Source organism: Nannobrachium achirus (genome assembly GCF_963921795.1).
Source record: "Nannobrachium achirus genome assembly, chromosome: 1".
Taxonomy (NCBI): Eukaryota; Metazoa; Chordata; class Actinopteri; order Myctophiformes; family Myctophidae; genus Nannobrachium; species Nannobrachium achirus.
The window spans coordinates 9,033,798-9,060,371 of NC_137810.1; the positions used below are offsets into that span (position 1 = coordinate 9,033,798).

Consider the following 26,574-nt stretch of genomic DNA (forward strand, 5'->3'; position numbering starts at 1 on the left):
TAACTAGGGGTTTTTCATGGTCCTGAATCCATTGCAAGCATTCGTTTTGCACAAATAACATTCATCGGGTTAAAAACGGACACCACAAAACGGAGCTGACCCCAGAAAAGTGATGACTCATCACTAAACCATAGTTCTATGGGTCCGTTTTTAGCCCAAGGAATGTTTTTTGTGCAAAACAAATGCTTGCAATGGATTCAGAATCATGAAAAACCCCTAGTTAGACCCCACACATGCTACTTAAAGAAGACTTTTTGGGGGTCTTTTTTTCCTGTAGGCTATAGTAAGTGAATGGACCCAAACTTGAACCCCCTGAATTTACCTTGATCCACTAAATATATAATTCACAACTTTTAATATGTTTTTGGATGACCCTAGGAATCATAAAAAACCTTGAACCATTACTATTGGGATTTCTTTTGGGTCAGGCCCTTTTTTAGCTTAGATTGACTGGCCTAAAGTTCTAGGAATAACAAAGCCTTAGATGATGTCACGGGCAGGTCAGGTTTCTGAACTGTCCACAGGCCTCTTCTGAGACACACACTGAGTAGAATGCATATTATTTACCATAATAAGTCGACGACAACTCCACACATATTGAGACGACAACTCCACACATATTGAGACGACAACTCCACACATATTGAGACGACAACTCCACACATATTGAGACGACAACTCCACACATATTGAGCAGCCAAAAGTGTGCGTTTAGAATCTCCTCCTAGAAAATACTCAAGTGATGAATTATTGACGATTGATTAAAATTTGATGTATTTTTCTTTTTGCATTTTAAGGAAGAATTTAAAATGTTTTAATTAAAGAGTCAAATCACAATAAGTTGTCGCAAGACACTTCACATGTAGAGGAGAGACTCGACAGACCCACCCTGAGCAAGCAACAAAAATACTGCAGCTAAAGCACCGTTCTCACCAGACACTATAACTATGAAGATAACTAACTATTGTTCACCATTTTCTTTGTTTTTGTCGGTGTGAACACTGCCACCCACTTGACTATACTGTTATAATTGTTTTACTAAACCTATTCATGCCTAATAATTACCAACAATAAATGTAACAAAACAAATCCAGTAGACACTACTATCCTGAAAAACAAATCTGACGTAAGCATCCGAGTACTTAAGAGCCATGGTCGTCATTCGCCGGCAGTGTAAAGCCAGACAGAAAAGCGGTGCTGGTGACAGGCCACACATCTGTTTAGTTTCATTCATTCCTTTAGGAGATTCCCATTGGCACAGGGATGGAAGCACCAACTTCAACCCTTCAGGATGACGAAGATCTCAAGGTGATGATGGCAGGGTCCAACCTGATCAAAGTCAGGTCGACTTACTGGAAGAAGCAGAGACACTTCCGCCTCCTTGAAGACAGCATGACCATCTTGTACCGCTCCAGGAAAGGCTTGGGCCTCTTTGGGAAAGGCCATTCCACCTTCTCTGCGACTGACGTGGAGTCTGTGCGGGAGGGCCACCAGTCTGAGCTGCTGGCGGCGCCGGAGATCGCGGCAGAGTTCCCCGCCGACCTCTGCTTCACCTTGGCGTTCCAAGGTCGCCAAGGCACTCTGGACCTGGTGGCAGAGACGCCCGAAGAGGCCCAGGCCTGGATCTGTGGCATGCGCAAGCTAATCGAAAAGGCCGAAAACATGGACGAGAACGAGAGGCTCGACCAGTGGGTGTGGGATTGGTTTCAAAAGGCTGACAGGAACAGCGACGGGCGGATAGAGTTCAAGGAGACGTGCAAAATGCTGAAGATGATGAACATGGACATGGACGAGGACCACGCTTTCCGCCTCTTCACCATGGCAGACAGATCGGCAAACACCGGCCTGGAGATCGACGAGTTTGTCCAATTCTACAGGATGCTGACCCAGAGGGACGAAGTGTGGAAGGTGTTCCAGGACTATTCCGAAGACGGGGAAATCTTAACCTTGGAGGAGCTGGAGAGCTTCCTCGCCCAGGAGCAGCAGGAAGGGGAACGTAGCGCAAAGTACGCCCGGGAACTGATCGACCGATACGAGCCGTCTGATGAAACCAAGCAACAGGGAGCCCTGTCTCTGGATGGCTTCCAGATGTACCTATGCTCCCAGGAAGATGGCTCCATCTTTATACACGGCCGTCGGGACCTCTACCAGGACATGAGCCAGGCACTGAGCCACTACTTCATCTCCACCTCCCATAACACCTACCTCATGGCAGACCAGCTCATCGGGCAGAGCAGCCAGGAGGCCTATATCCAGGCATTCAAGCGCGGCTGCCGCTGCATCGAGGTGGACTGCTGGGACGGCAGTGACGGGCAGCCAATCGTCTATCACGGGCACACCCTGACCTCCAGGATCCCCTACAGAGATGTCATTGCCACCATCGGGGAGTACGCTTTCATGGCGTCAAACTTCCCTGTCATCATATCAATAGAGAACCACTGCGGCGTGGACCAACAGACTATCATGGCTCAGTATCTGGAAGAGATCCTGGGCGACGCGCTTCTGAAGAGCACACTGGACGGGGAGGTCCCCGAGAAGCTGCCCTCGCCACAGGAGCTCCAAGGCAAGATTCTGGTGAAAGCCAAGAAGATCGGCCGCCTGGAGCCCAGCTCGGGCGATACGACGTCGGACGAAGGCAGTGACGAGGACGAAGACGACGAGACCTCTGAGGACGGAGACAGTGAAAGCCAAGAAAGAAAGAGAACCGAAAATAGGGACACGGCTACGTTGTCCAGCGAGCTGTCGGACCTGGTGGTTTACTGCAAGACTGTCAGCTTCCACGGCTTTGAGCACGCTCTCCTGCATTCCAAATGCTACGAGATGTCATCTTACTCCGAGAACAAGGCCAAGAAGCTCGTCAGGGACGAGGGGACACCGTTCGTACGACACAACACGAAGCACCTGAGCAGGATCTACCCCAAGGGCACAAGGACAGACTCCTCGAACTACAGGCCACATGAGATGTGGAACGGGGGATGTCAGCTCGTGGCGCTCAACTACCAGACGCCCGGGCTCTCCATGGACCTGAACGACGGAATGTTCGCTCAGAACGGCGGCTCCGGCTACGTCCTCAAACCCGACTTCATGAGGGACAACGACACACTGTTTGACCCAGAGAGACCAGAGGACCGCCCAGGCTACCGGCCGCTCAACCTGTCCATCCGGGTGATCAGCGGGCAGCAGCTTCCCAAGGTGAAACAACGCTCCATAGTAGACCCTTTGGTCAGAGTGGAGGTGTACGGAGTGCCCCTGGACGAGGCACAGCTGCAGACCCGTACCCTTAAGAACAACGGCTTTAACCCAGTGTGGAACGATACTCTGGACTTTGTCATCCACACCCCCGAGTTGGCCCTGATCCGGTTTGTGGTCGAGGACTATGACATGGCGGGCACAAACAACAACTTCATTGGACAATTCACCCTTCCGTTCGACTGCATTCAAGCAGGATATCGTCACATAAGTCTACTGTCCGAAGATGGAACGACCATCCCTCAAGCCTCGCTGTTCGTCAATGTCAGCATCTCGGACTACATACCGGAGAGTGAAATGTAAGCACAGAAAGTGAAACGGGGACGAATACATCAGCCAAACAATGGAATGTCAGTGCTTGAGAGTCCTGGAATTGATATATGACGATAGATTTATACTAAGCCTCTTAAAGGTCTGTCGTCTTGAAGATACCCAGGATGCATATTGATTAGGAGGCGAGCCATCTACAAATTGTATTAAGGTTAACATGTAAGTCCTGGGTTGAAGTTATATTGTGTTGGACCTTGTATTTATTTTACCAAAATGAAATCAACCAGAGAGAGAAAGAGAACTTGTGTAGTGTCCCCCTATTGGGTTTTGTTTTATTATTATTATTATATTGTTTTGAATGCACCAGTCGCTTTTATTTGTTTTGTTTGTGGATTATTTTTTGTCGAGTCATACATATATACTGTAGTGTATATGTATCATATAGTAACTTATTTCATCCACGTGTCTCTGAAATGCATCACTTTTATTGGCACAACCTCTGCTGCCAAAGACACCCTACAATAGATATGAAAGCCACAGTGTGACGACAGCTTGCTCATCATCCCTTGCCGATTTTCTGATGAGATGCTTCTCAACAAGGCCATCGGTACCAGCATTCCAACATTGTGTCAAGCAATCTACAGTAGTGAGGAAGTCCCATGCAATCTTTCTCAACATATCCACATCTCAGGTATGTCATCCGGACCAACTGCCTTCCCATTGGCATGATCTTCATATCTACCCATTATTTCTTTGTTCACTATCCCCACAGTATCTCTCTCTTTATCAGTCTTGTTAGCACATTTCCATCTCTGTCCTTCATCAGCTTGGCCCTACAACTCCTCCCACTCCTTAGCCTTACCCCTCCCACTTTCTTAATCCCTGGCTATCCAATTTCCTTTTCATCTGCCTCTGTATGCTTTCCTTTAGTCTCTCATTCCACCACCAGGTCTTCTTGCATCTATTCCCGAAGACACTCTTTCGTACAGCTGTTGTCAATTCAGTGGAACAAGGGGGGGAAACCGTGACATTACAGGGAATGGTCATGAGGTGGCCTCTTGGCTGACAGACGGGACCATCAGGTCCTTGAAGCCCAGCTTCTCCAGAGGCTCCTTGGCCATCAGCTGGTGTTCCATTCTGCATTCCAGGTACTCTTTGGACTGCAGGCGGCACTTGCAGTTGCCAAAGCTGTTGTCTCGTAGGCATCTCATGAACCTCTCTTTGAAGGCCGTACATTCCCCAAAGTGGTCCAGAGGGAAGGACCCTTTGTCGGGTGGCCGAGGCTTAAATGATTTGGCTCCGAAGTTCATAGCAGTCGACATGTTAAGATTGACGCTTTCTAATTCTAATACATCAGTTAGGGACGAAACTGGTTGTAACCGGCGAATGAAGTGTCGACCTCATGCTGCCTGTGTTGCCTTATATAGCATCTTATTTCCGTTGCTACGACAACATAGAACTCAGGGGTCCAATTGAACCCAAAACAGGTCTGTAACTTGCAGGAACAACGTATGGGTCCATTAGGTTCCATTTGTACAGTTTTATGTTAAATTAACCACTGAAGATTCTAGTCTAGTGTTTATGGAGGGCGATTAAAAAAGAGTATCAAATGGCGTCTGTCACCTCATGCATATCAAATTGGAGGTCTTTTACATTAATTCTTGAGTGGTGCTAACCGCTCCTACGTTTGGCTTTGTCTCTTACAGGAGGAGATTGGCTGGACAGAGACCGGCAAGTGTGGCAATGGACTGTATGCTAGGAGGGCAGAGGGGGACTTGGCTCTTAACCGTTTAGCTGACCCCACCTTTGAGAGTCGCTGACCTTGGAGATGGAAGGTGAAGCATTTTGCTGACCGCACTGACGTCAACGTCCTTTAACCTGGCGACGCCCCCTTTCTTACAGTCGTCCCTTCTCTGCGATGCAGCGTAGACATCTGTGACGTTGTCCACCGAGTGGAGCGGAGCGGTGCGGCACACGTTGACGCCAAACAGCAGTGCCACCAGAACAGCCAGCGCAACCAGGAGGTAGATGGGCACCGCGAGGGCCCAGCGTTTCTGAGGCAAGAAGGTGAGGCCTATTGCGTGAAGCCACTCGTCCGGAACGTACGCCCACAGACAATACGAAAAGAAAGCCAGCTGGGAGCAAAGGTAAAGAACAAAGCCGTAGATGGCCCTCTCGGGTAAGGGAGAGGGAGAATTATCAGCCAACGTCCACATAGCTTTTCGAAAGAAGACCGGATTTCTTCCCGAATGTACAGCGAGGTTGGTAGATAGCGTCACTAAACGGATTCGTACTGTTTACAGTAAATTCCTTATATTGAAGGAAATCACAAACCGTCTGGTACTAGATTACGTTCTGCTGGTGATAACCTTCATCGTTATCTCGATGGCCACAGTTGTCCGTATGTAGAGATACTTCACCAACTCATATCCCTTTCCGAGGAAAGTTCACCAGATAGTGTAAGGTGTACAGCACGTAGCAATTAGTTATGATTTAAATATGAATTGCTTGCTAACAATATAATCTTCCCTTATTCTTTATGATGGCCTCAAGTGACTGCACTATAATATATGGCATATGGCACCCCTTTTCTGTATTTGACATTATTGTTGTTGTCGTCATTCATCATAATTACTTGGAGGTGGGTCTGGAGCTGTGTGGGACTCCTTATTTGGCCATTTATCAAACGGACAGAAGACCTCTAGTTATGTCTGATGCCAACATTGACGACAACTGTGATTCTCAAACAGTGTTCATTTCAATGAAGTTTAATGTGACCACAGACATACCATATAATGTTCTCTGGTGACTCCAGCCTGTACTGAAGAATCCTTTAGTGTTCACTCAACTCTGAGAGCACAGGTTAATTTGGTTCCATTTGTCCACTCTCAGAGTAACAGACCTGTAAGTGTCCATTCAGGTCAGAGCGGTGCCCTGCTGCTGCTGCCGTTTTGGCCAGAGACAGAATGGGCTGAAGCTGTTCGCTCAGCGTCGGCCGAGTGCCCGCCTCGTTCCTGATCGTCCAGTCGAACCCCTCGCCGCTGTCCAGGCCGCATTCCGACTCGCTGTCGTCTACCCCGGCGGCGAAGACCCAGCCGCGGGCCGCCCTGGCCCGCTGCGAGGCGTGCACCCTGGCGCACCGGGTGAGGCCCGGGTACTCCTCCCTGAACCAGCGCAGGTCCGACGGGCGCCGGGCGTCGCTGACCACCCACACGGGCTGCCGAGCGGCGGCAGCGCTTCTAGTGGCCGTCCGGCAGAAGAACCCTGGGTCCCGCTCTCTCTGTGTCTCGCCCCAGCGGATCATGTTGGCCCGGTGCCTCTCCTTGTACTCGCCCGCGCCCAGGAGCTGGCCGACGTCCAGGCCGTGCTCCTGCGCGTACTGCCACTTGAGCGGTTCCGACAGGCGCAGCACGCAGCAGGCCTCGGTGCCGAGGCGCTCCTGGAGCAGGTTGCTCACGTAGTCCTTCCCCGACTTGCGTTTCCCGCTGAGCAAGAGAATCAGTTTTGGCTCGGCTGCCTCCATTATGTTGTCAAGTGACCACTTGACTGTCTGTCTGCCTGTCTCTCGGACTGACAGTCTGTCAGCGTCTCTTTCCCTCTCCCTGGAACTCCATATTTAGGCAAGCATGGCATTGTATTGATGACATCATATTTGTTTACATCAGTGTGGGAGCCCATATTTGGGCAAGTAGCAAAGGACAGACCTTTTTAACCCCGGGTTTGATTTGTGTGGTAGTCAAAGTGTGGTCCAGGGTTCCCTGATGGAGTTCAAAATGGACCCTTACAAGACTGTTACTCTGAACGGGAGAGTGTTTTCTGCTGGTGTTTCAGTCCGAGTGTATCAAAGGGTGCGTTCGGAAATGCGCACTGTTCTGGTTAGGGTTAGGGTTAGGGTTAGTTTTAAGCATAGTTTTACTGAGGTTAGGGTTAGGGTTAGGGTAGGGTTTAGGCATAGTTTTACTGAGGTTAGGGTTAGGATTAGGGTTAGGTTTCGGCACTCACTACACTGAGCACACACCCGGTGCGCATTTCCGAACGCACCCTTTAATACACTCGGACTGAAACACCAGCAGAAAACACTCTCCCACTCTGAACAGCGTACAAATGGAGCCATAGTTGCACTGTTCCATAATTACAGGGTTCCATGGAATTGAAATGTTTGAGAATCACTCACTTTACAACCCCCCAATTTTATTCTTTATAGAGTAACTTTTAGCCAATGAGGAAGCAGCGTTCTCGGTGAAAGGCAGGCCTGTGTATGCACTGGAAATAAGACAGTGGATGAGGAAGCCTGAAGGGGGTGCTGTTGACCTCCTTCAGGCTCTCACTGACCTCAAATTACACACAGGCATGTGTACACACACACACACACACACACACACACACACACACACACACCTATTATAGCCTACACAAGTCGGAGTGCTGGCCAGGCATGTAGTTAATTAAAGTAATTATGTAAAAAATAAATTACCTCCGTGGAATGAAGCACATTGTTTCATTAAATTCTTCATTAGGTGGAAACCAAGGTGTAATCTTGCCAATCAACGGCGCCCGGCACATACGCACACACGCACGCACACATGCACACATGCACACGGACGGACGGACGGACACACGCACGCACGCACGCACGCACATACGCACGCACACACACACACACACACACACACACACACACACACACACACACACACACACACACACACACACACACACACACGGGGGCAATTTTACAGGGGTGCCAGCCATTTTTTATCTATTGATTATGAAAAAAAGACATACAATTAAACATAATGTTATTATTATTTTCTTTTTTTTTAAGATTGATTCATTGATTCATCTAGATATGTGTGGCGTTCTCATACGTATTTGTCATTTGCATACAAGTGTCATTATAGTCCAGTCATTATATGAAAAAAACTAAAACAAATTGCAATAGTAGCAAACTCAACTGATTCTGTATCCTCATTATGTCCTTAGGGAGGGAAAAAAGTCCCAAGGAATCCCATCGGGGCAAAGTTTTGAAAACGACCTACCTACCTTCACTTACTATACACTACACTATAAAGGAGTCCCAAAAAAATCTGCTTTAAGTGCTATGTGAGGGGTCAAACTAGGGGTTTTTAATTATTCTGAATCCATAGCAAGCATTTGTTTTGCATGAAAAACATTCCTTGGGCTAAAAACGGACCCCAAAAGACTGTGAAAATTGATGACTCATCACTAAACCATCATTTTGAGGGTCCATTTCTTGCCCAAGGAATGTTTTTCGTGCAAAACAAATGCTTGCAATGGATTCAGAATAATTAAAAACCCCTAGTTTGACCCCTCACATCCCACTTAAAGCAGATTTTTTTGGGAGTCATTTTTTCCTTTATAGTGTAGTAAGTGAAGGTAGGTAGGTCGTTTTCAAAACTTTCCCCCGATGGGATTCCTTGGGACTTTTTTTCTCTCACTTAGGACATATTGAGGATACAAAATCAGTTGAGTTTGCTACTATTGCAATTTGTTTTAGGTTTAGCCTAATTTTGGCCTAAAATTACTGGACTATTAGGCATTGTAAATAGATGTGTATGAAATGAAAGCTTCTTATAACAAGGCTTTAATAAAGTGACCACCATGATGGTTTTCTCTCTGATCTCTGCTCTGCCCTGCAGGACGTAATGAGCACAGTGTTTTTCTATCAAATATGAATGATTGTAGGCCATACATGGGCAACTGGCGGCTCTGGGACCACATGCGGCCCCGGCCTTCACTTAATGTGGCCCGCAGGTTGATATCGGAATACTGCTAGATTTCAGCTGGTACAATTCCAAACACGAAAACATAACCTGCTTTATTTACTAGATATTAGCAGCTTAATGACTAGTAGTAGTACTAGTCTTTCTTTATGTCCAATGTATTTGTATTTAAGTTCATAAAGTTAACATGAGAATAACTAAATGCATTTGAAATTAAATACAATTTTTACTTTTCAGGATTCCAATTCAAATGTAGCAGATCTACAAGCTCAAAACGTGTCGCACCGCAACACGTTTTGAGCTTGTAGATCGGCTATTTTTTGTATTTTTGACTGTATATGCCCTCTGGAATGCGGGTGAAAATATAGTGGTCCTCTCCATCATCAAAGTTGCCCACCCCTGTTGTAGGCTATATCTCTCTCCTCCAGGCATGTGCACACATATAGACATCATAGGGGGCTTGAGCCCCTGCCCTTTTTATCTGTCTGTAAAAAAAGTGAAAGAAATTCCCTCTTTATACCTGAAGGCAGCATTCAAGAGAATTGCCTTGTCCAAACTCTCCTGAACATGAATGCATCAGCTTATGTTGAAAGAATTGCCCTCACTGTGTAGCAATCCATGCTGTAGTGTACGCCACATCTCCAGTATTGCCTTTTTTATGCTTAATTTAGTGTGTTATCAAGTATTGAAAATAGCCGACCTCCAAGCTCACAACGCGTCACGACGCGTTGTGAGCTTGGAGGTCTGCTATTTTCAAAATTTCAGCCCCTGCCTCTCTTAACTTTCTCTGCACTTCCCTGCTCTCCTCCCTGTACCAAATCTTGCCCTACCTCCTGACAGAGGCTAAAATCAGCTATGCACGCACGCACGCTGCACGCACGCTTGCATTCTCATACTGTCAACACGGGCCCCCAAGTGGTGGAAAGTGCAATTACTCAAGTACTGTACCTAGTATTTAAAGGCCCGCTGACACGCTCCGAGAGTATAATAGTATATGATACAGTAGGTCACGTGGTCTCTCTGAAAACGGTCTGAAATAGTCTGAAACTCATGTCACAGTGTAATCTGCCCCTCGCCCCCCAACAACAGCTGATCAGTACAGTAAGTAGTCTAAGTACAGTCAATTCATTTGATTGGCTTATAATTGCGCATTCTCACAATGACATCATAAACATATTAACTAATATTTTAAGATTACTTTTTAAAGTGACAGTCACAGTATCCCTTTAGATGACAGTCCTACCTAAGTACATTGTTGAGGTGCTTTAACTTTACTTTAATACTCCCCTTTTTTATAATACTTCTACTCTGCTACATCTGAAATGCATGTATTGTACGTTGCTTTACTACACTAAACGCTTTGGGTATTCATAAATTAAAAATGATCTACATCACAAAGGGTTCTGAGCTTGAAGATCGGCTATTTTTGTGACAAAAAAAGAAGGCTATAGGCTAAATATACTGATTGATTGTAATCACACTTCACTGAGTGTGCCCCCTGTTGCTGTTCTGCTTGTCTCTAAACATACACACTCAGACACATACTGTACACACACACACGCGTGTGTGTGTGTGTGTGTGTGTGTGTGTGTGTGTGTGTGTGTGTGTGTGTGTGTGGAGAGAGAGAGAGAGAGAGAGAGAGAGCTCAATGACATGTGCTGTTATCACATTCTCTACTGTCTACAAGTGCATGCCCTCTTGACACACGCACGCACACACACACACACACACACACACACACACACACACACACACACACACACACACACACACACACACACACACACACACACACTTTTTAGTCCATTTGTCTGATTAACAACTTTAGCATCACATAGCCCATTAAAACCGCAACAGCATCTCTGTCACTGTAGATTATTGCATAGTTGGATGTTCAAAAATAGCAGAAATACAATCTTTTTTTTTTTCTTTTTTTTTTCTCACAATCCAAGAGTGCAATGGGAACTCCTGAATCGCTGCCCTCCACTCTCTCCCACTCTTTGAGACTCATCAAATGATTGGCTTAGGAATGGGACAAGGACCCCTTAGTTGAGAGAGTGAGATGAAGCAGGGACCCCCACTACTGTTTCAAAAATTCCTTATAGTTTCATGGCTTGACAGCACGATCATCAGTGTGTTTTGGATTCATGTACATTTTCAGATATTTAACCACTTGAACCGTCAATAATAAACTTGACATTTCACTCTGTACTTAGTCTGCTGCGAGGCGTTGTGAGCTTGTAGATCTGCTATTTTTGGCAAACGTTATCAGAATATGGACACTAGGGATTAGGGTTCAAGTGGTTAATATAAAAAGAGAAAAACATGCTTCTATTCAAATGATTTGGAGGACCTCCTGTAGTAACTCTGAGGACCCCCTACGGGTCCCGGACCCCCTGTTGAAGACCCTTGCTTTAAAGTGTAGTATTCCCACATAAAATGTTGTGGTAATTTTCCACCAGTACACATTTTTTCCATTCTCCTTCCAGTGCAGGCTCTGATAAAGCAGTGGCTTTGACAGCAGAATGGACTGCATCTTGTCACACCGTGACACCCGTACCAGCTGCTCCCATCACTACAGCAGCAGCTCGACATTGTAATAAACACACCGCAATAAAACTGCAAACTGTTGTACAGTCCTCTGGGAGCTTCTCATCTAGCTGGGAGCAGAGTGACATTTTAATCATCTCCCTGTAAACATGCAAACATCCATGTCGGATGGTCTGTGCATGTGAACATACATGACTGATGGTTTGCACCATCATTCAGAATCAGATGCAGCTTTATGGCTGCATCACGTGTTTACAGTTGTGAAGAAGCGAGTGATTTTCTTTTTTTTTTTTGGTGCAAGCTCCATCGTCCGTAGTTTCAGGAAGTAAGGAATGAAGCAAGGAAGCAAGGAAAGAAAGAAAGAAAGAAAGAAAGAAAGAAAGAAAGAAAGAAATAGAAAATGGAGCGACAGAGAGAGTGAGTGCAAGCTAGGAGAAACACTTAAAATAAATTAAATATATCATAGATATCTAAGATTAATGGTCAATGTTCTTATGAGGTTTTCATTACCGTATACTGTATGCATAGACCTGTATAATATGATTGGTAACCAGAGGTTGTCGCCATGGTGGCTTGTGGTGGATATATCTATCAAAAGTATTTTTGCCACGGATATACAAAATGAGTTGACTATCTCTTTATGTGTTACCAGAAACACATAAAGAGATAGCCCTGAATGTCTGTAACAGGTCTATAACTCTGAGAGTGTTCAAATGGAACCAAATGGACCTTTAGGTCCCATTTGTACACTCTCAGAGTTAAGGGGATCCTTGCCAATACAATATTTGAGAACCACTAGCATTTGGTGTGTTTATGATGAATGCGATGTACATTAATGAGTCTCCTGTGTGTAAATACAAGCTTTGAGAGTTTCTAGGGGTGATTACAGGATTTTTTTTTTTACATAGCAACACGTTTGATGTTAACATTTTATTGTTAGATAAAAATTGAAAACATGGAATTAGATTATTTTTTCTTCTTTTTTTACTACCCCTGTAGTAACTCTGAGGACCCCCTAGGGGTCCCGTACCCCCTGTTGAAGACCCCTGCTCTATAGCAATGAGTAGTACAAACTCAACATAGAGCTATATTTTACGGGAGTTATGGAATAAACACTTTACTGGAGTGTTTGTTCTTTAACAGTGTTAAATAGCTCTTCATTGTGATAGTAATCATTGCTATATAATATAGCAATGATTAGCCTACTGAGTACTATCAGAATACAGAGCTATTTAACACTTATTGTAACCAAAGAAAAAGCACTTACCCTACCGTGAACCCTATTTATATATGTGTAGCCTGTCTGTCTAAATTGCGTTCATCAGCATGTGTGTAGTCTAATGTGACAGCCGTGCATGGTTGGGTTGAGGGAGAGCGTTGACATTATAAGCCACAGCGGAGCCTGCGTTTTACACATGAAAAGATCAGCCAATTCATCATGATTATGTTCTATTTGATCGTGTCGCTCTGTCATAATGTCACATATCATCACACATCACGGTGTGTGTTTGTGTTGGGTTGTGGCTCCACAAGAAGCACGTTGAGGAGGATACTAGGGTAAGGCATGTGAGATGAACATAGAGTGTGTAAAAAATACACAAAACTAAACACTAGTCGTTCAGCCTTGGGACCCAAAACAGAAATCGGATGTCTCCCCGGGGACTCAAACAAGTGAAAACATGTTGCATTTGTATAGCGCCGTTATCCAATGCACTTTACATAGATTGTGCATTACATTCACCTACCAAAATACACCAATGGGCGGAGGAAGGCACCAACCTGCTCACAGGGAGCAACTAGGGGTTCAGAGTCTTGCTCAAGGACTCTTCGACACCAACTCCGGGGGAGCCCGGATGCGAACTGGAAACCTTTCGGGAACCCTCTGTGATCTTATGCCGGTTTCTCTACCCCTAAGCCAATGCTGCCCCAGCAATGGTTTAGGGGTAGAGAAACCAGCTCTAGGGGTAGATATTAGAGAAACCGGCACCACAATATAATAACATATAGTTTTCACTATATCTTAACACATGTTTTCATTTGTTTTTAATTCACTTTTTTTGTTTTTTTGTATTCGGTTGGTGGAGTGTGGGGAGATACAAATCTTTTGAAACAATAATCATTGGATTAGGACCGAGTATTAGGGAAACACTGTGCTTACAATATATGTCCTCACATCAAACTATGGGATTTAGGTTGGAAATTGGCTAGATTTCTGTTTAACAGCAAGGCTCTGTGAACAACACACATTATAACGTCTTTTTGTTTGCAGTGGAAACCTGGAACATTTCCCCCCTGCAAAGCCTTGGTTTGAACTTTTTCAGTTTATCTAATTTTCACCAGGATTTTGAGATTATGTTAATCGTCTTTGGGGAATAAAGGCAAGAGAAAAGGGAAACAACATTTATATATACAGTCAGTAGTCAGCCTGTCTTCCAAGCTGCTGACTATGACCTAACCCAAGTATAGGCTACAGACGATAGTGAATGCTTCTCAGATTGACCTACCCCATAATATACACACACGCACGTGTACCCACACACTCAGTCCGCATTGCAATTTGTTTTTTTGAGACAGATTACTGGGTATAAGCATAAAGGGAACACGATGTAGGAGAAAATGACCTGAAAATGTATCTGCTGTGTGTGTGTGTGTGTGTGTGTGTGTGTGTGTGTGTGTGTGTGTGTGTGTGCGTGCGTGCGTGCGTGTGTGCGTGCGTGCGTGCGTGCGTGCGTGCGTGTGCCCGTGTGTGTGTGTGCGTGTGCCTGTGTGCGTGCGCACATAGAGCTTAGATCTTGGGAAGACGTGGCAACAGACAGGGCGACCTGGAGAAACATTGTCCATGAAGATTTTTCAAAAATGTCAGATCTACAAGCTCATTGCGCTAGCACCAGCTTGTATATCTGCTATTTTTCAATAGCCAAGGTATAAAATAATGGTTAAAGTGGTTAAAATGTTCCAGGTCCTGGTCCAACAGTCATGCTCGACCATGACTGACCGCCGCCGATGGTGCGTGCGTGCATGTCCTTGTATGTATGCCAATAATAATTCTAAGAACCGCTTCTCTGTGCTATGACATTTAAAATAGCCTCTATAATATTCATCTCACATCCCTGTTTTCCTCAGTTTGTCTTTTATGGAGCCACAGTGCAACACAAACATGCACCCTGATATATGACATGTGACATAGTGACAAAGCGACATGATCAAATAGAACGTAATTATGATAAATTGGCTGATCTTTTCGTGTAGAAACGCAGGCTTATAATGTCAATCCATACATGGCTGTCACATTAGACTACACTAATGACGCTGATAGAGGCAATTCAGATAGATCACCAGAATACTAAATTGCCTGATTACACTGCGCTCGAAGAGCGCCGTGTGCTTTAGACTTATTTGTCTCTCTGTCTGTTTTGGTGTGCTTTCTTTATTGGCAAATAATGCCGTGATCAAATTTAAATGCTGTTAAAGCTACTCCACCATTATTCATTTGTGGAATGAAGATGCATATCTGAATATATTCATTCAAAGCAAAACAAAGTTGGGCCAAGTATGGAAATCCCTGTCAGATCTTCAAAGGCCTTTTTACTCTGTTTTTCAACTTATATGTGATTCTGAAAACTATAATCAGGCTATTCTGTTAGTTTCACTTTCAAACATGTTTGGGGTAATTTTAAAGTCTACTCCATCTCCTGAATAATGGAAATCAAATATCTAAATACTGAATGCTTAAGTCTGGTTAGACTGGTTTGCTCACAAAAGCCTGAGTAGACTTTAAAATGACCCCAAACATGTTTGAAAGTAAAAAAATACCCCTTTAGTGTTTCCCAAAACAGGTATTTGGTTCACCCTCCACAGACCTTCAGGTGTGAGGTGTGTTCTTGTACAGTTTATTGATTCTAAAATTATTTTATTTATTTATTTTTTTTTTTTTCACAGCCCCCTCTGTTTGATATTAGGTCACAAAAAAACAGAAAAGCATTGGCTCTCATTAAAGTGCAGTGTGACCATTCCCTTATGCAGAATGTCTTGTTTTACACGTTTTCAAAAGTATAAATTGTGAAAATATTGTGAAAATAGCAGATAGTAGATCGGCTATTTAAAGAAAAAAAGGCCACAATGTGTATACTGTAGGGCTGAAGTGCAGTGTATGTTTTTGTTTTTAATCCAAATCTACAGAGTAACTACTGTAACACAGGTTTCCCAATAATTTAAGTGGAGTAAGAGTATAATACTTGCCTCTGAGATGTAGTGGAGTGGATGTAAAAGTAAATGTACTTAGCAGTGGTGTAAAGTAACTAAGTACATTTACTTAAGTACTGTACTTAAATACACTTTAGAGTTATTTGTACTTTACTTGAGTATTTCCAATACTTTTACTTCTACATCTCGGATTCAAATATTGTACTTTTACTCCACTACATTTATTTGAAAACTTTAGTTACTATTTACTTTGCAGATACATGATTATATTATAAAACATAGATTGGTCCACTTCAGCCCTATTTAGCTTGTAGATCTGCTATTTTCAAACATTTTGTACATTTACTTTTAGTACTTTAAGTATATTTTGATGCCAATACTTTTGTACTTTTACTCAAGTACATTTTGAATTACAGACTTTCACTTGTATCAGAGTATTTCTATATTGCAGTATTGTCTTGTTCACGAATGAGAGAAAGGGGAAGACGGAGAAGGAGATCAGCCGGAGAATCGGAGCAGCAGGAGCGGTTTTGCAGTCGCTAAATCACACTGTGGTGAAGAAAAAAGAGTTGAGCCGGAAGGCAAAGCTCTCTGTCTACTGAGCAATCTTCGTTCCTACTCTCACCTATGGTCATGAAGATAGATAGATAGATACCTTTATTATCCCAAGGGGGAAATTCAGTACGTGTGGGTCATAACCGAAAGTATAAGGTTGCGGGTGCAAGCGGACAAAATGGGTTTCCTCAGACGGGTGGCAGGTATCTCCCTTAGAGATAGGGTGAGAAGTTCAGTCACCCGAGAGAGACTTGGAGTAGAACCGCTGCTCCTACACTTGGAAAGTAGTCAGCTTAGGTGGTTCGGGCATCTAGTACGGATGCCCCCCGAGCGCCTTCCCAGGAAGGTCCTCGATGCGCGTCCCACTGGGAGGAGACCCCGTGGCAGACCAAAGACCAGATGGAGGGATTATATCTCCAGACTGGCCTGGGAACGCCTCGGTATACTCCCTGAGGGAGGAGGAAGTTACTCAGGATAAGGAGATCTGGAGGTCTCAGTTGGAACTGTTACCCCCGCGACCCGATTCCGGATAAGCGGTTGAAGATGGATGGATGGATGGATACTTTTACGTAAATCATGTGAGTACTTTTTCCACCACTGGTACTTAGTTGCTGTACTTTACAGCACTATACATAAGGCGGGTCCATTTGGTTCCATTCGTACACTCTCACAGTCACAGACCGAACGGGGACCGTCAGGACATTCATTGTTGAAGAGGGAACGCTGTCAGAATGACAACATTGGGGACGGGTGCATGGTGGGAGAAAATATGCTCTGAATCTGTTGTTCTTCTGTCAAAAGCCTAGCGTGTAAAGAATCGGGGGAGGAGGGCGTAACAAAGGCTACGAGGGAGGTTACAGCAGCTGTACTGTATGCCTAGGGTCTCAATACAGGGCTGTATTGCTAAGAGCCTGTGTAATAGAGGTGTATTTTCAAGTTTTTTTTTCTTCTCCCCAGTCTATAAATTCAGCCTTCACAGAACAGGATACCACCTCCCCACGCCTGGGCGAGACACATTGTGTGAGTGAGTGAGTGAGTGAGTGAGAGAGAGAGAGAAAGAGAAAGAGACAGAGAGAGAGAGAGAGAGATGGGAGCTCAGTGGTGGCTTTGAGTGAGCATTTCTCTCTCGCGCGCGCACACACACACACACACACACACACACACACACACACACACACACACACACACACACACACACACACACACACACACAGGCACAGGCACAGTGGCAGTGTTATTATACTAGGCTACACTGTTCACTTTATTGACATTAGTGTGGCCTATCTATGACACACACACACGCGCACACACACACACACACACACACTAACACACACACACACACACACACACACACACACACACACACACACACACACACACACACACACACACACACACACACACGTGAGTGCATATGTTTTGCGCACTTGTTTTCTCTCTGTGCAGAAAACATTATCCAGCCTCCCCCTCCCCCTCCCCCGCGGCATGTCGCACGCTTCAGACCACGTGACTTCCACAGGAAAATAGTTGAAAGCGGACGATGTGGTTCTAAAAGTCTTTGGCTGAGAGGACAGCAGGGGCTATCAAAGAAGATCTGAAACCAAACCACATAACTTTAATCCCTTTTTGTCAGTTTACCAAGAGGCAGCTTGTCGTGTGTGTCTGTGTGTTGGAGAGTGGGAGTGTTACTTTAAATCAATGGACTGAGAGGGAGTTTTTTTTCCGTGAAAGGATTCTTAAGAGTGCTTTAACTTCCGCACCGCGGTGCGAGTGACATGCTGTTCTGTTGGCTTCCCAGAAGAGCTGGGAACAAAGGAGCTGAGGCCAAACTTTAACCCATTTAGAACGGGTACACATTTTGTGTTTCATTATTTTATGCTTTAACTATTGAAAAATAGCAGATCTACAAGCTCACAGCGCGGCACCGAGTGCCGCGCTGCGAGCTTGTAGATCTGCTATTTTTGAAAAATCGTGAAAATTCGAATTTTGACCCGATTCTATAAGTGTCTTTTGAATCCTTCTAAGATTTTTGGAAAAACTATGTCAGCAATCTGGCCAGCCATCGTCAAAGAAAAGGTCCTTTTCACTCAACTGGAGCTCAGTTAGTCTGTTCTTGAGAGACTACTATGTCAGTGGTTCTCAAACCTTTTCATGTGAAGGACCCCCAAAATGATATTTATTTGGCCACGGACCCCCATTTCAAAATATCTAGTTCCCGGGACCACCCAGAAGCAAAATTTGAGTTACAACCGTTCGCTTTGAAAATACATACATTCAAAGATTTGCACACATTTTCATGACTTTTTTCAAAAATAGCAGATCTACAAGCTCGCAGCGCGGCACTCGGTGCCGCGCTGTGAGCTTGTATATCTGCTATTTTTCACTGGTTAACAGTGTGCTAAAAGAAAGTACCAGATATATAGAGGCTACTGTGAGTACAGCAATACCACATTGTAGCAATATTCTGTTACAAGGAAAAGGCCGTTATTCAAAATGTAACTGGAGTCAGTGTACAAAATGCATTATCATTAAAATGCTCTTGCAGTATGAGTCAAGACTAGCGGTAAAACTAAAACACAAATAGCACCGGATAACATATAACTTACGGGGGGCTTAAAACAACAAACATGGAGACAACGGAAGACGTGACTTGTCGTTACACAGCCTTTGTAGTGCGGGACGTTAAGGGGAGCAAATGCTAATTTCGTGCCAAATTTTGCACAGATGTAGCCCAGGGCATGCTCTAATGATTTAGCTAGGGCGCCCGAGTTTGCGACCTTCGGGGTCCCCACATCAGGCCAAGTCAAGTGGTGCTCCCATCGACTTTCTATACAGGAGGAAAATACCCAGAAAAACTTTTTTTTTCTGGGTATTTAAGTAGGATGTGAGAGGTCTAACTAGGGGTTTGTCATGATGCTGAATACATTTCCAGCATTTTCTTTGCACAAAAAACATTCCTTGGGCTACAAATGACCCCAGAAAAAGCCCACAAAACTGTGATAAGTGATGAAAAGTGATGAGTGAGTGATGAGGTCGCAAACTGGGGCGCCCTAGCTAAATAATTAGAGCATGCCCTGGGCTACATCTGGGCAAAATTTGGCGCATTAAGACACATTTGCACAAAATTAGCATTTGCTCCCCTTAATGCCCCGCACTCACTCGACTGCTCAGTACTCATGGTACTGTGAGGCATTTAATTGAACAAACCCAAATCAAGCATGAATACACACCCGTTCGGAGGTGGCTCAAATCAGGTCGTCACATCGTCAATAATCAGTCCACATTAAGTTGCCCATTAAAGTGTCCATTTAGTAAATAGAAATAAAGATATATAGCAATGTGAGCGCATAACTCAACACAGTACCAAAGCAAACAGTGCTCATCATTATACAGAATGGATCCATTTCACAATCATAATTGGATTGTTCAAGCGTGTACCTGCTATTTTGGACACGAAAAATCTCAAAAGTGATTGGAAAATGCTGGAATAATGTTGAATTCTTCTCTTCTTCTTCGCGGGTGTGTGTGTGTGTGTGTGTGTGTGTGTGTGTGTGTGTGTGCGTGTGCGTGTGTGGGGGTGTGTGCATGTGTGCGTTTGTGCGTGTGTGCGTGCGTGTGTGAGATTCTGAGACCGTTATAGAGAGAGAAGGGGAAGTTGAGAATAAGAGGACGTGCAACAGGAAGTTGTGGTAAGGGACCATTCGTTTTTTTTCCACTAGGGGGTGCTGGTTCACATGTGATATCATTTTTATATTTTTCCTTGGCCCCCCCACAACCTTCAAATATTTTTGGGTGACCCCCCCTGAGAGACTTGAGGAAAATGCATGACCCCCCCCCACTATAAACAATGTTTTTTTTGTATTCAAGACAACAGGAGAAACCCATGCAGTGTGGTAAAATAACTAAGTACATTTACTTAAGTCCTGTACTTTTTAATTTTGAGGTATTTGTTCTTTACTTGAGTATTTCCAATTTCCAATACTGTAATACTTTTACTCCACTACATCTCAGAGACAAATATTGTACTTTTGCTCCTCTACAATTATTTGAAAACTTTAGTTACTTTGTATATTTGGATTACCTACATCAACCACTTCAGCCCTATAGCCTATACATTTTTGGCCATTTGAAAATAGACGCAACACATTGTGAGCTTGTAGATCTGCTATTTTCAAAAGATCAGAAAAGAACAGGACATTCTGCATGAGTACTTTTACTTTTGGTACTTTCAGTACATTTTGATGCCAATACTTCTGTACATTTACTCAAGTACATTTTGAATTCCAGACTTTTACTTGTATCTGGGTATTTCTTCATTATTGTATTGATACTTTTACTTAAATAATTGGACTACTTTTTCCACCACTGGACCCATGACAGCCTTGAGGGTCCATATTATCCCTTCTCTGGGTTACAGAAACTCACAAAGCGGCTATTAAGAGCCACCCGTTATTTTACTAGATACTAGTTTAACATAATTGCTGCTATAGCCTATAGGTTTATCAATACCTATAGAGGCAAATTTTATAACACACTATTTGATGTTGGGGGTCCATTTGGTTCCATAGGTGCCCTCTTGGGGTTACAACAACACTCCAAACTAAAGAAAGATTGAGCAACTGTGATCCATTTTCCATGATATGAAAACCAAGCAAAGTAAACAAAGTATGCATGAGTGTTTTCTCTCTCTTTGACTCCTTCCCACTGCAGCTGTGTGTGTGTGTGTGTGTGTGAGAGTGAGAGTGAGAGAGAGAATTACACACCTTTTTTTCTACATGCTTTTCTTTTTGGGGGGGGGAAACTGGAGGTATGCTTATATTCCTCTCTTGGTAAGTGAACATTTCGAGTTGTGACAACAAATAAGGTGTTTGTTAGCCTATATATGTATCCAGCTGCTACCAGGAAACTCCTGTGTGAGCACGGCACACAGTGAATGTCCACAACAACGCATTGAACAGTGGAGAGCAGAGGAGGGGGCGGGGCCGAGGGACGTGTAGGACTGGAATGTACCAAGTTGAGTCAACTATGTAGGGGTGAAACTTTGATATACTAACTTAATGTTGTTTAGATAAACAACAAAGCTAAGCATTTTTAATTACAAAATTCGACCAATTAAAGTTGCATGACCCCCCCTACAGACAAAATAAAAAAAACATGGCCCCCCCAACTGCTCAGATAAATATTTGATGACCCCCCCCTCTTATGGACTATACCAATTATTAATTTTAAACGGACCGTCCCTAAAGGAGCTCTCTCTCTGTGTGTGTGTGTGTGTGTGTGTGTGTGTGTGTGTGTGTGTGTGTGTGTGTGTGTGTGTGTGTGTGTGTGTGCGTGCGTGCGTGCGTGTGTGCGCGTGTGCGTGCATGTGTGCGTGTGTGCAGTGTGGTCCTACTTAAAAAAAAGACGATCCCACTTCATCTTTATCACATTTATGCTTTGGTTCTTAAAAAAAGAAAGCAAGCCCTTAGCTACCTTGTAGATATCGAAAACCTTTTATTCATAAGGAGTCATATTTCATGTTGGTACTTTTTGACGCATGCAGCTACTTTTGTAGTTTTACTCTCGTAACATTGAATACATCTTCAACCACTGTGCGAGTGTGCATCACGTGTGTTTGAGTGTATACCCGTTGCTTGGTTGCAACGCGTTGAGAGCTTGTAGATCAGCTTTTGCCCAAAGGATCCTTTTAGGGAATTTAAGCCCCTGACATCTCTCTACGTCCCTGAGGTGAACCTTGCTGTGTGTCGCAGTAGTCTCTCTCTCTCTCTCTCTCTGTGTGTGTGTGTGTGTGTGTGTGTGTGTGTGTGTGTGTGTGTGTGTGTGTGTGTGTGTGTGTGTGTGTGTGTGTGTGCGTCCCTAGCATCTCTATTATCTCCCAGTCCTAATGCAATCATCCCAGCTGTAATGGCCAATATTGCCTTGCATAACTCTCTCCTAACTCATTTGCGGAATTAATTGCCGCATTATGCGCCGCCGCCTGTCCCCCGGCGGGCGAGTGAGCTCCCCTTCCCTCCCTCTGTCCCTCCCCCCTCCCCCGATAAGAGATTTTCATTAAGTTCACTTGTTTACAAGGCATTTCCTGAGACAGGCCATTGTTATTCATGTGCAGGGAAAGCACACGCACGCACGCACGCACGCACACACACACACACACACACACACACACACACACACACAAACGTTGTGGGGTTCTCAGCTTGAGATAGGGCCTTAACAAAGGGGGAAATGGAAGAAGAACAAAAAACTTCGCAAGTTGTATAGGCTAATAGCTGTTGGGTGGAAATGTCCTATTTCCAAAACTATTCACCTTGTACTATTCATCACGTGTATCAACTAGTACAGTAAGTATAGCTGTCAAATAATTGCAGTTAAGCTATAGGCCTACTGTACGCGCAATAATTGCCAGTGAGATTGCATTATCCAATCCAATCTACTTTTTTTTTTATATAGCCAAGGTTTACAAAGTGCAAAACAGTCAAGTAATACAGAATGATAAAAAAAAACTGATTTTAGGGACCACAGTTCAAGCTGGATTAAAAGCCAAAGTATAAAAAAATGCAGTGGTGTAAAGTAACTAAGTAGATTTACTTACAATTTTGAGGTATGTGTAGGCCTACTTTACTTGAGTATTTCCGATTTCCAATACTTTTACTTCCACTCCATTACATCTGGGGTCCAAATATTGTACTTTTACTCCACTACATGTATTTGAAAACTTAGTTAATAGTTACTTTGCAGATATAAATGATTATATTACAAAACATACATTATTCCACTTTAGCCCAATTTTATACACTATTTGGCACGTTGTGAGCCTGTAGATCTGCTATTTTCAAACATTTTGTGCTTTTACTTGTGTATCAAGTACGTTATTTACAGGTCCGTTTACCAATTATAGAGGGTTTAAATGGTACCGGATGTGCAGCTCTGCAAATAAAAGGTGAATTGATCTCAGTGCATGAAGTAGGACGAATTCACAATACATTTAATTTCTGTGATACGATTATTGTGTGTTTTTTATCGCGATAAACGATGATAGCGATTATTATTAACTGTCCAAAGACCTCCTCTGAGACACAGGAATGGTGCCATCGTATAATGAACATTACTGAGGACCAATTGTATGAAGATAAGGTTGAAACAATGGCAGGTATAATAAAACATATTTATGGCAGTTGAAGTGACCGCATTGAAGTGACCGCATTAAATAAATATAACTTTAACAGCAGATGAAAATAGCTCATATACAAGCTCACAGCGCTGCGAGCTTGTAGATCTGCTATTTTTGAAAAACAATTGACAATTTGTGCAAGTCTTTAAATATTTTGACCAGATTCTACAAATGTCTACAAAAGTTGAAAAACGCATATTTCTATGTCAGTGGTTCTCAAACCTTTTCATGTCAAGGACCCCTAGAATTATATGAATTTGGCCGCTGACCCCCATCTGAAAATATTATGCATCAGGGACCCCCCAGAAGCAAATATTTGAGTTACAAAAGTTTGCTTTATTCAATGATTTGCAGAAATGTTCATGATTTTTCAAAAATAGCAGATCTACAAGCTCATAGCGCGACCACACCATGAGCTTGCATATCTGCTATTTTTGAATAGCTAAAGCAGGGTTAAAATGACATAGATTCAGTTCATACCTATTGAGTGTGACTGTAGTTTGAGCATTGCTTGCAGCAGTCTGGTAGTTCTCCCTGTCTGTTCCATCTGACTGGGCTGAAAGGCACAATGCAACGGATGTCACTTCCTGGGTAGTTTTCATGTCCCGCCCCCATGAAACGACGTTCATTGCAGGGAATCTACACCGGATGTCTACAAGCTCACCACGTGTCACACACGTTGCGAGCTTGTAGATCTGTTACTTTCAAAAATATTTGTATTAATTAAGTGTGCCTGCTATGCAATAGCAGAACACTTATTGTAATCCGCCATACTTAAGTCAGTCAGTCAGTCAGTAAGTAATGTTCTTGCAAATTTCTGCTCGTAATAACTGCCGCACAATTTACGCCACCGCCGCAATATATACATCAAAACGTGCGGCTCGGCCGGGAATGGTGTGCTATTACTTTTCTTTCCAATCCGCGTTACCATTGCGACGTAATTCGCAAAAAACGACGCCAAAAAACCCCATTCACTTAGAATGGGGGAAATTTCGGCACGTAATAACTGCCGCACGATTTACGCCACCCCCGCAATATACACATCAAAACGTGCGGCTCGGCCGGGAATGGTGTGCTATTACTTTTCTTTCCGATCCGCGATACGATTGCGATGTAATTCGCAAAAAACGACGCCCAAAAACCCCATTGACTTAGAATGGGGGACTCCGAAAAAAAACCAGAAACTTTGGCGCCACATAACTCTGCCATACTTTTGCCTAGCAACGTGATTTAAACTTTAAAATGCACACCCAACTTTGGTCTTTTTCCGGCCAATAGGGATGAGCTGTAATTGATTAAGCCCCGCCCCCTCTGTAACAGGAAGTGCCTCTATAACTCATGAACCGTTTGTCGTACAGACTCGCGGCTGGTGTAATAATTTTTTTTTTTCTCAAAATTTTTTTTTCTCAAATTTTTTTTTTTCTCAAAAAAATTTTTTTCTCAAAATTTTTTTTTTCTCAAAATCTTTTTTTCTCAAATTTTTTTTTTCTCAAATTTTTTTTTCTCAAAAATGTTTTTTTCTCAAAAATGTTTTTTTCTCAAAAATTTTTTTTTCTCAAATTTTTTTTTTCTCAATTTTTTTTTTCTCAAAACATTTTTTTTCTCAAAATTTTTTTTTCTCAATTTTTTTTTTCTCACATTTTTTTTTCTCAATTTTTTTTTTCCTCAAAAAAATGTTTTTTTCTCAAAAAACTTTTTTTTTTCTCAAAAAACTTTTTTTTTCTCACAAAACTGTCGTTAAAGTGCGACCCGTGATAACGGCCAAAAATGCGCCAAAACGCCACTAATTAGTCGAAATGGCTGACTTCCTGTTTGGTTTCTGATTGGCTGCTGGCCTTGTGACGTGGGTAGAGCTGCGAGGGCCCGGTCATCGCTGCTTGCAGCTTTAATTCATTAATCGTCCATGACCTTAATTGGGGCCTATTTCGCCAAACAGGAAGTGCCCCTCACCAAACAGGAAGTGACCCTTGATCTCGTGAACCGTTTGTCATACAGACACGCGGGTTGCGTCAAATGACAAGATTAAGAGTCCTTAAACTTAATTGGGGCCTATTTCGCCAAACAGGAAGTGCCCCTCACCAAACAGGAAGTGACCCGTTTTCTCGTGAACCGTTTGTCGTACAGACATGTGGGTGGTGTCATATGAAGAACAATAATGTTAACGTTTATGCAAAAAAATGCTAATGTTAATAACGCTAATGCTAACACCAACCGCTACACAAGGTTGCACAGACTTAGCGAGCTGCAGGCACACTTAAAATTTCTTAGAAATTTTCTTTTCTAGTTTCATATACATTTGAAACATGAAATGGGACATTCTGCATAATGCATACTTTCTACTTCTGTACTTTGTGTATTTTGATACCGATACTTTTGTACATTTTGAATTCCAGACAGAGCATTTCTACATTGAAGTAGGCCTATTGACAATGTTACTTAAAGTACTTTTTTCCATCACTGAGTCAGAAGCAGATCTTAGATTCTTCTCCTGCAATACTTCAATGGTTTCCTGTGTAAATAAGCCAATTGCTTTCCTAGGATCTCCTTTTAGTTGACCTTCTACCAGTGAACTGTAGTGTCATGAAACTGTACCTTTTGCTATGCAAACTTCTAATAAAGTCTTCAATCAATCAATCAATCAATCAATCAATCAATCAATCAATCAATCAATCAATCCCCACCTGACTGACTTTAAAGTGGTGCATAAGCTACTCAAGTATATCAGTAAAAGGTAGAAATACTCTGTAAGAAGTAAAAGTCTGGCATTTAAAAAAAAAGTAGGCTATATTGTTTTAAAAATAATATAGGCTAGATCTACAAGCATACTGT

General features: G+C 43.3%; 3 protein-coding genes across 3 annotated transcripts; 1 reads left to right on the forward strand and 2 right to left on the reverse strand.

The window, feature by feature from the left end:
• Nucleotides 1-1,311: 1,311 nt before the first annotated feature.
• LOC308285805 (1-phosphatidylinositol 4,5-bisphosphate phosphodiesterase delta-4-like) lies at nucleotides 1,312-3,552 on the forward strand (the record flags this gene model as incomplete). The annotated part of the gene is made up of 1 exon (XM_080726688.1): nucleotides 1,312-3,552. The coding sequence occupies one exon, from the start codon at nucleotides 1,312-1,314 to the stop codon at nucleotides 3,550-3,552; it is 2,241 nt and encodes a 746-aa protein (XP_080582814.1).
• Nucleotides 3,553-4,562: 1,010 nt separating this feature from the next.
• LOC308285816 (cytochrome c oxidase assembly protein COX19-like) lies at nucleotides 4,563-4,841 on the reverse strand (the record flags this gene model as incomplete). The annotated part of the gene is made up of 1 exon (XM_080726700.1): nucleotides 4,563-4,841. The coding sequence occupies one exon, from the start codon at nucleotides 4,839-4,841 to the stop codon at nucleotides 4,563-4,565; it is 279 nt and encodes a 92-aa protein (XP_080582826.1).
• A 468-nt stretch (nucleotides 4,842-5,309) lies between these two features.
• LOC308285822 (phosphomevalonate kinase-like) lies at nucleotides 5,310-7,042 on the reverse strand (the record flags this gene model as incomplete). The annotated part of the gene is made up of 2 exons (XM_080726712.1): nucleotides 5,310-5,693; nucleotides 6,422-7,042. The coding sequence occupies 2 exons, from the start codon at nucleotides 7,040-7,042 to the stop codon at nucleotides 5,310-5,312; spliced, it is 1,005 nt and encodes a 334-aa protein (XP_080582838.1).
• Nucleotides 7,043-26,574: the final 19,532 nt, after the last annotated feature.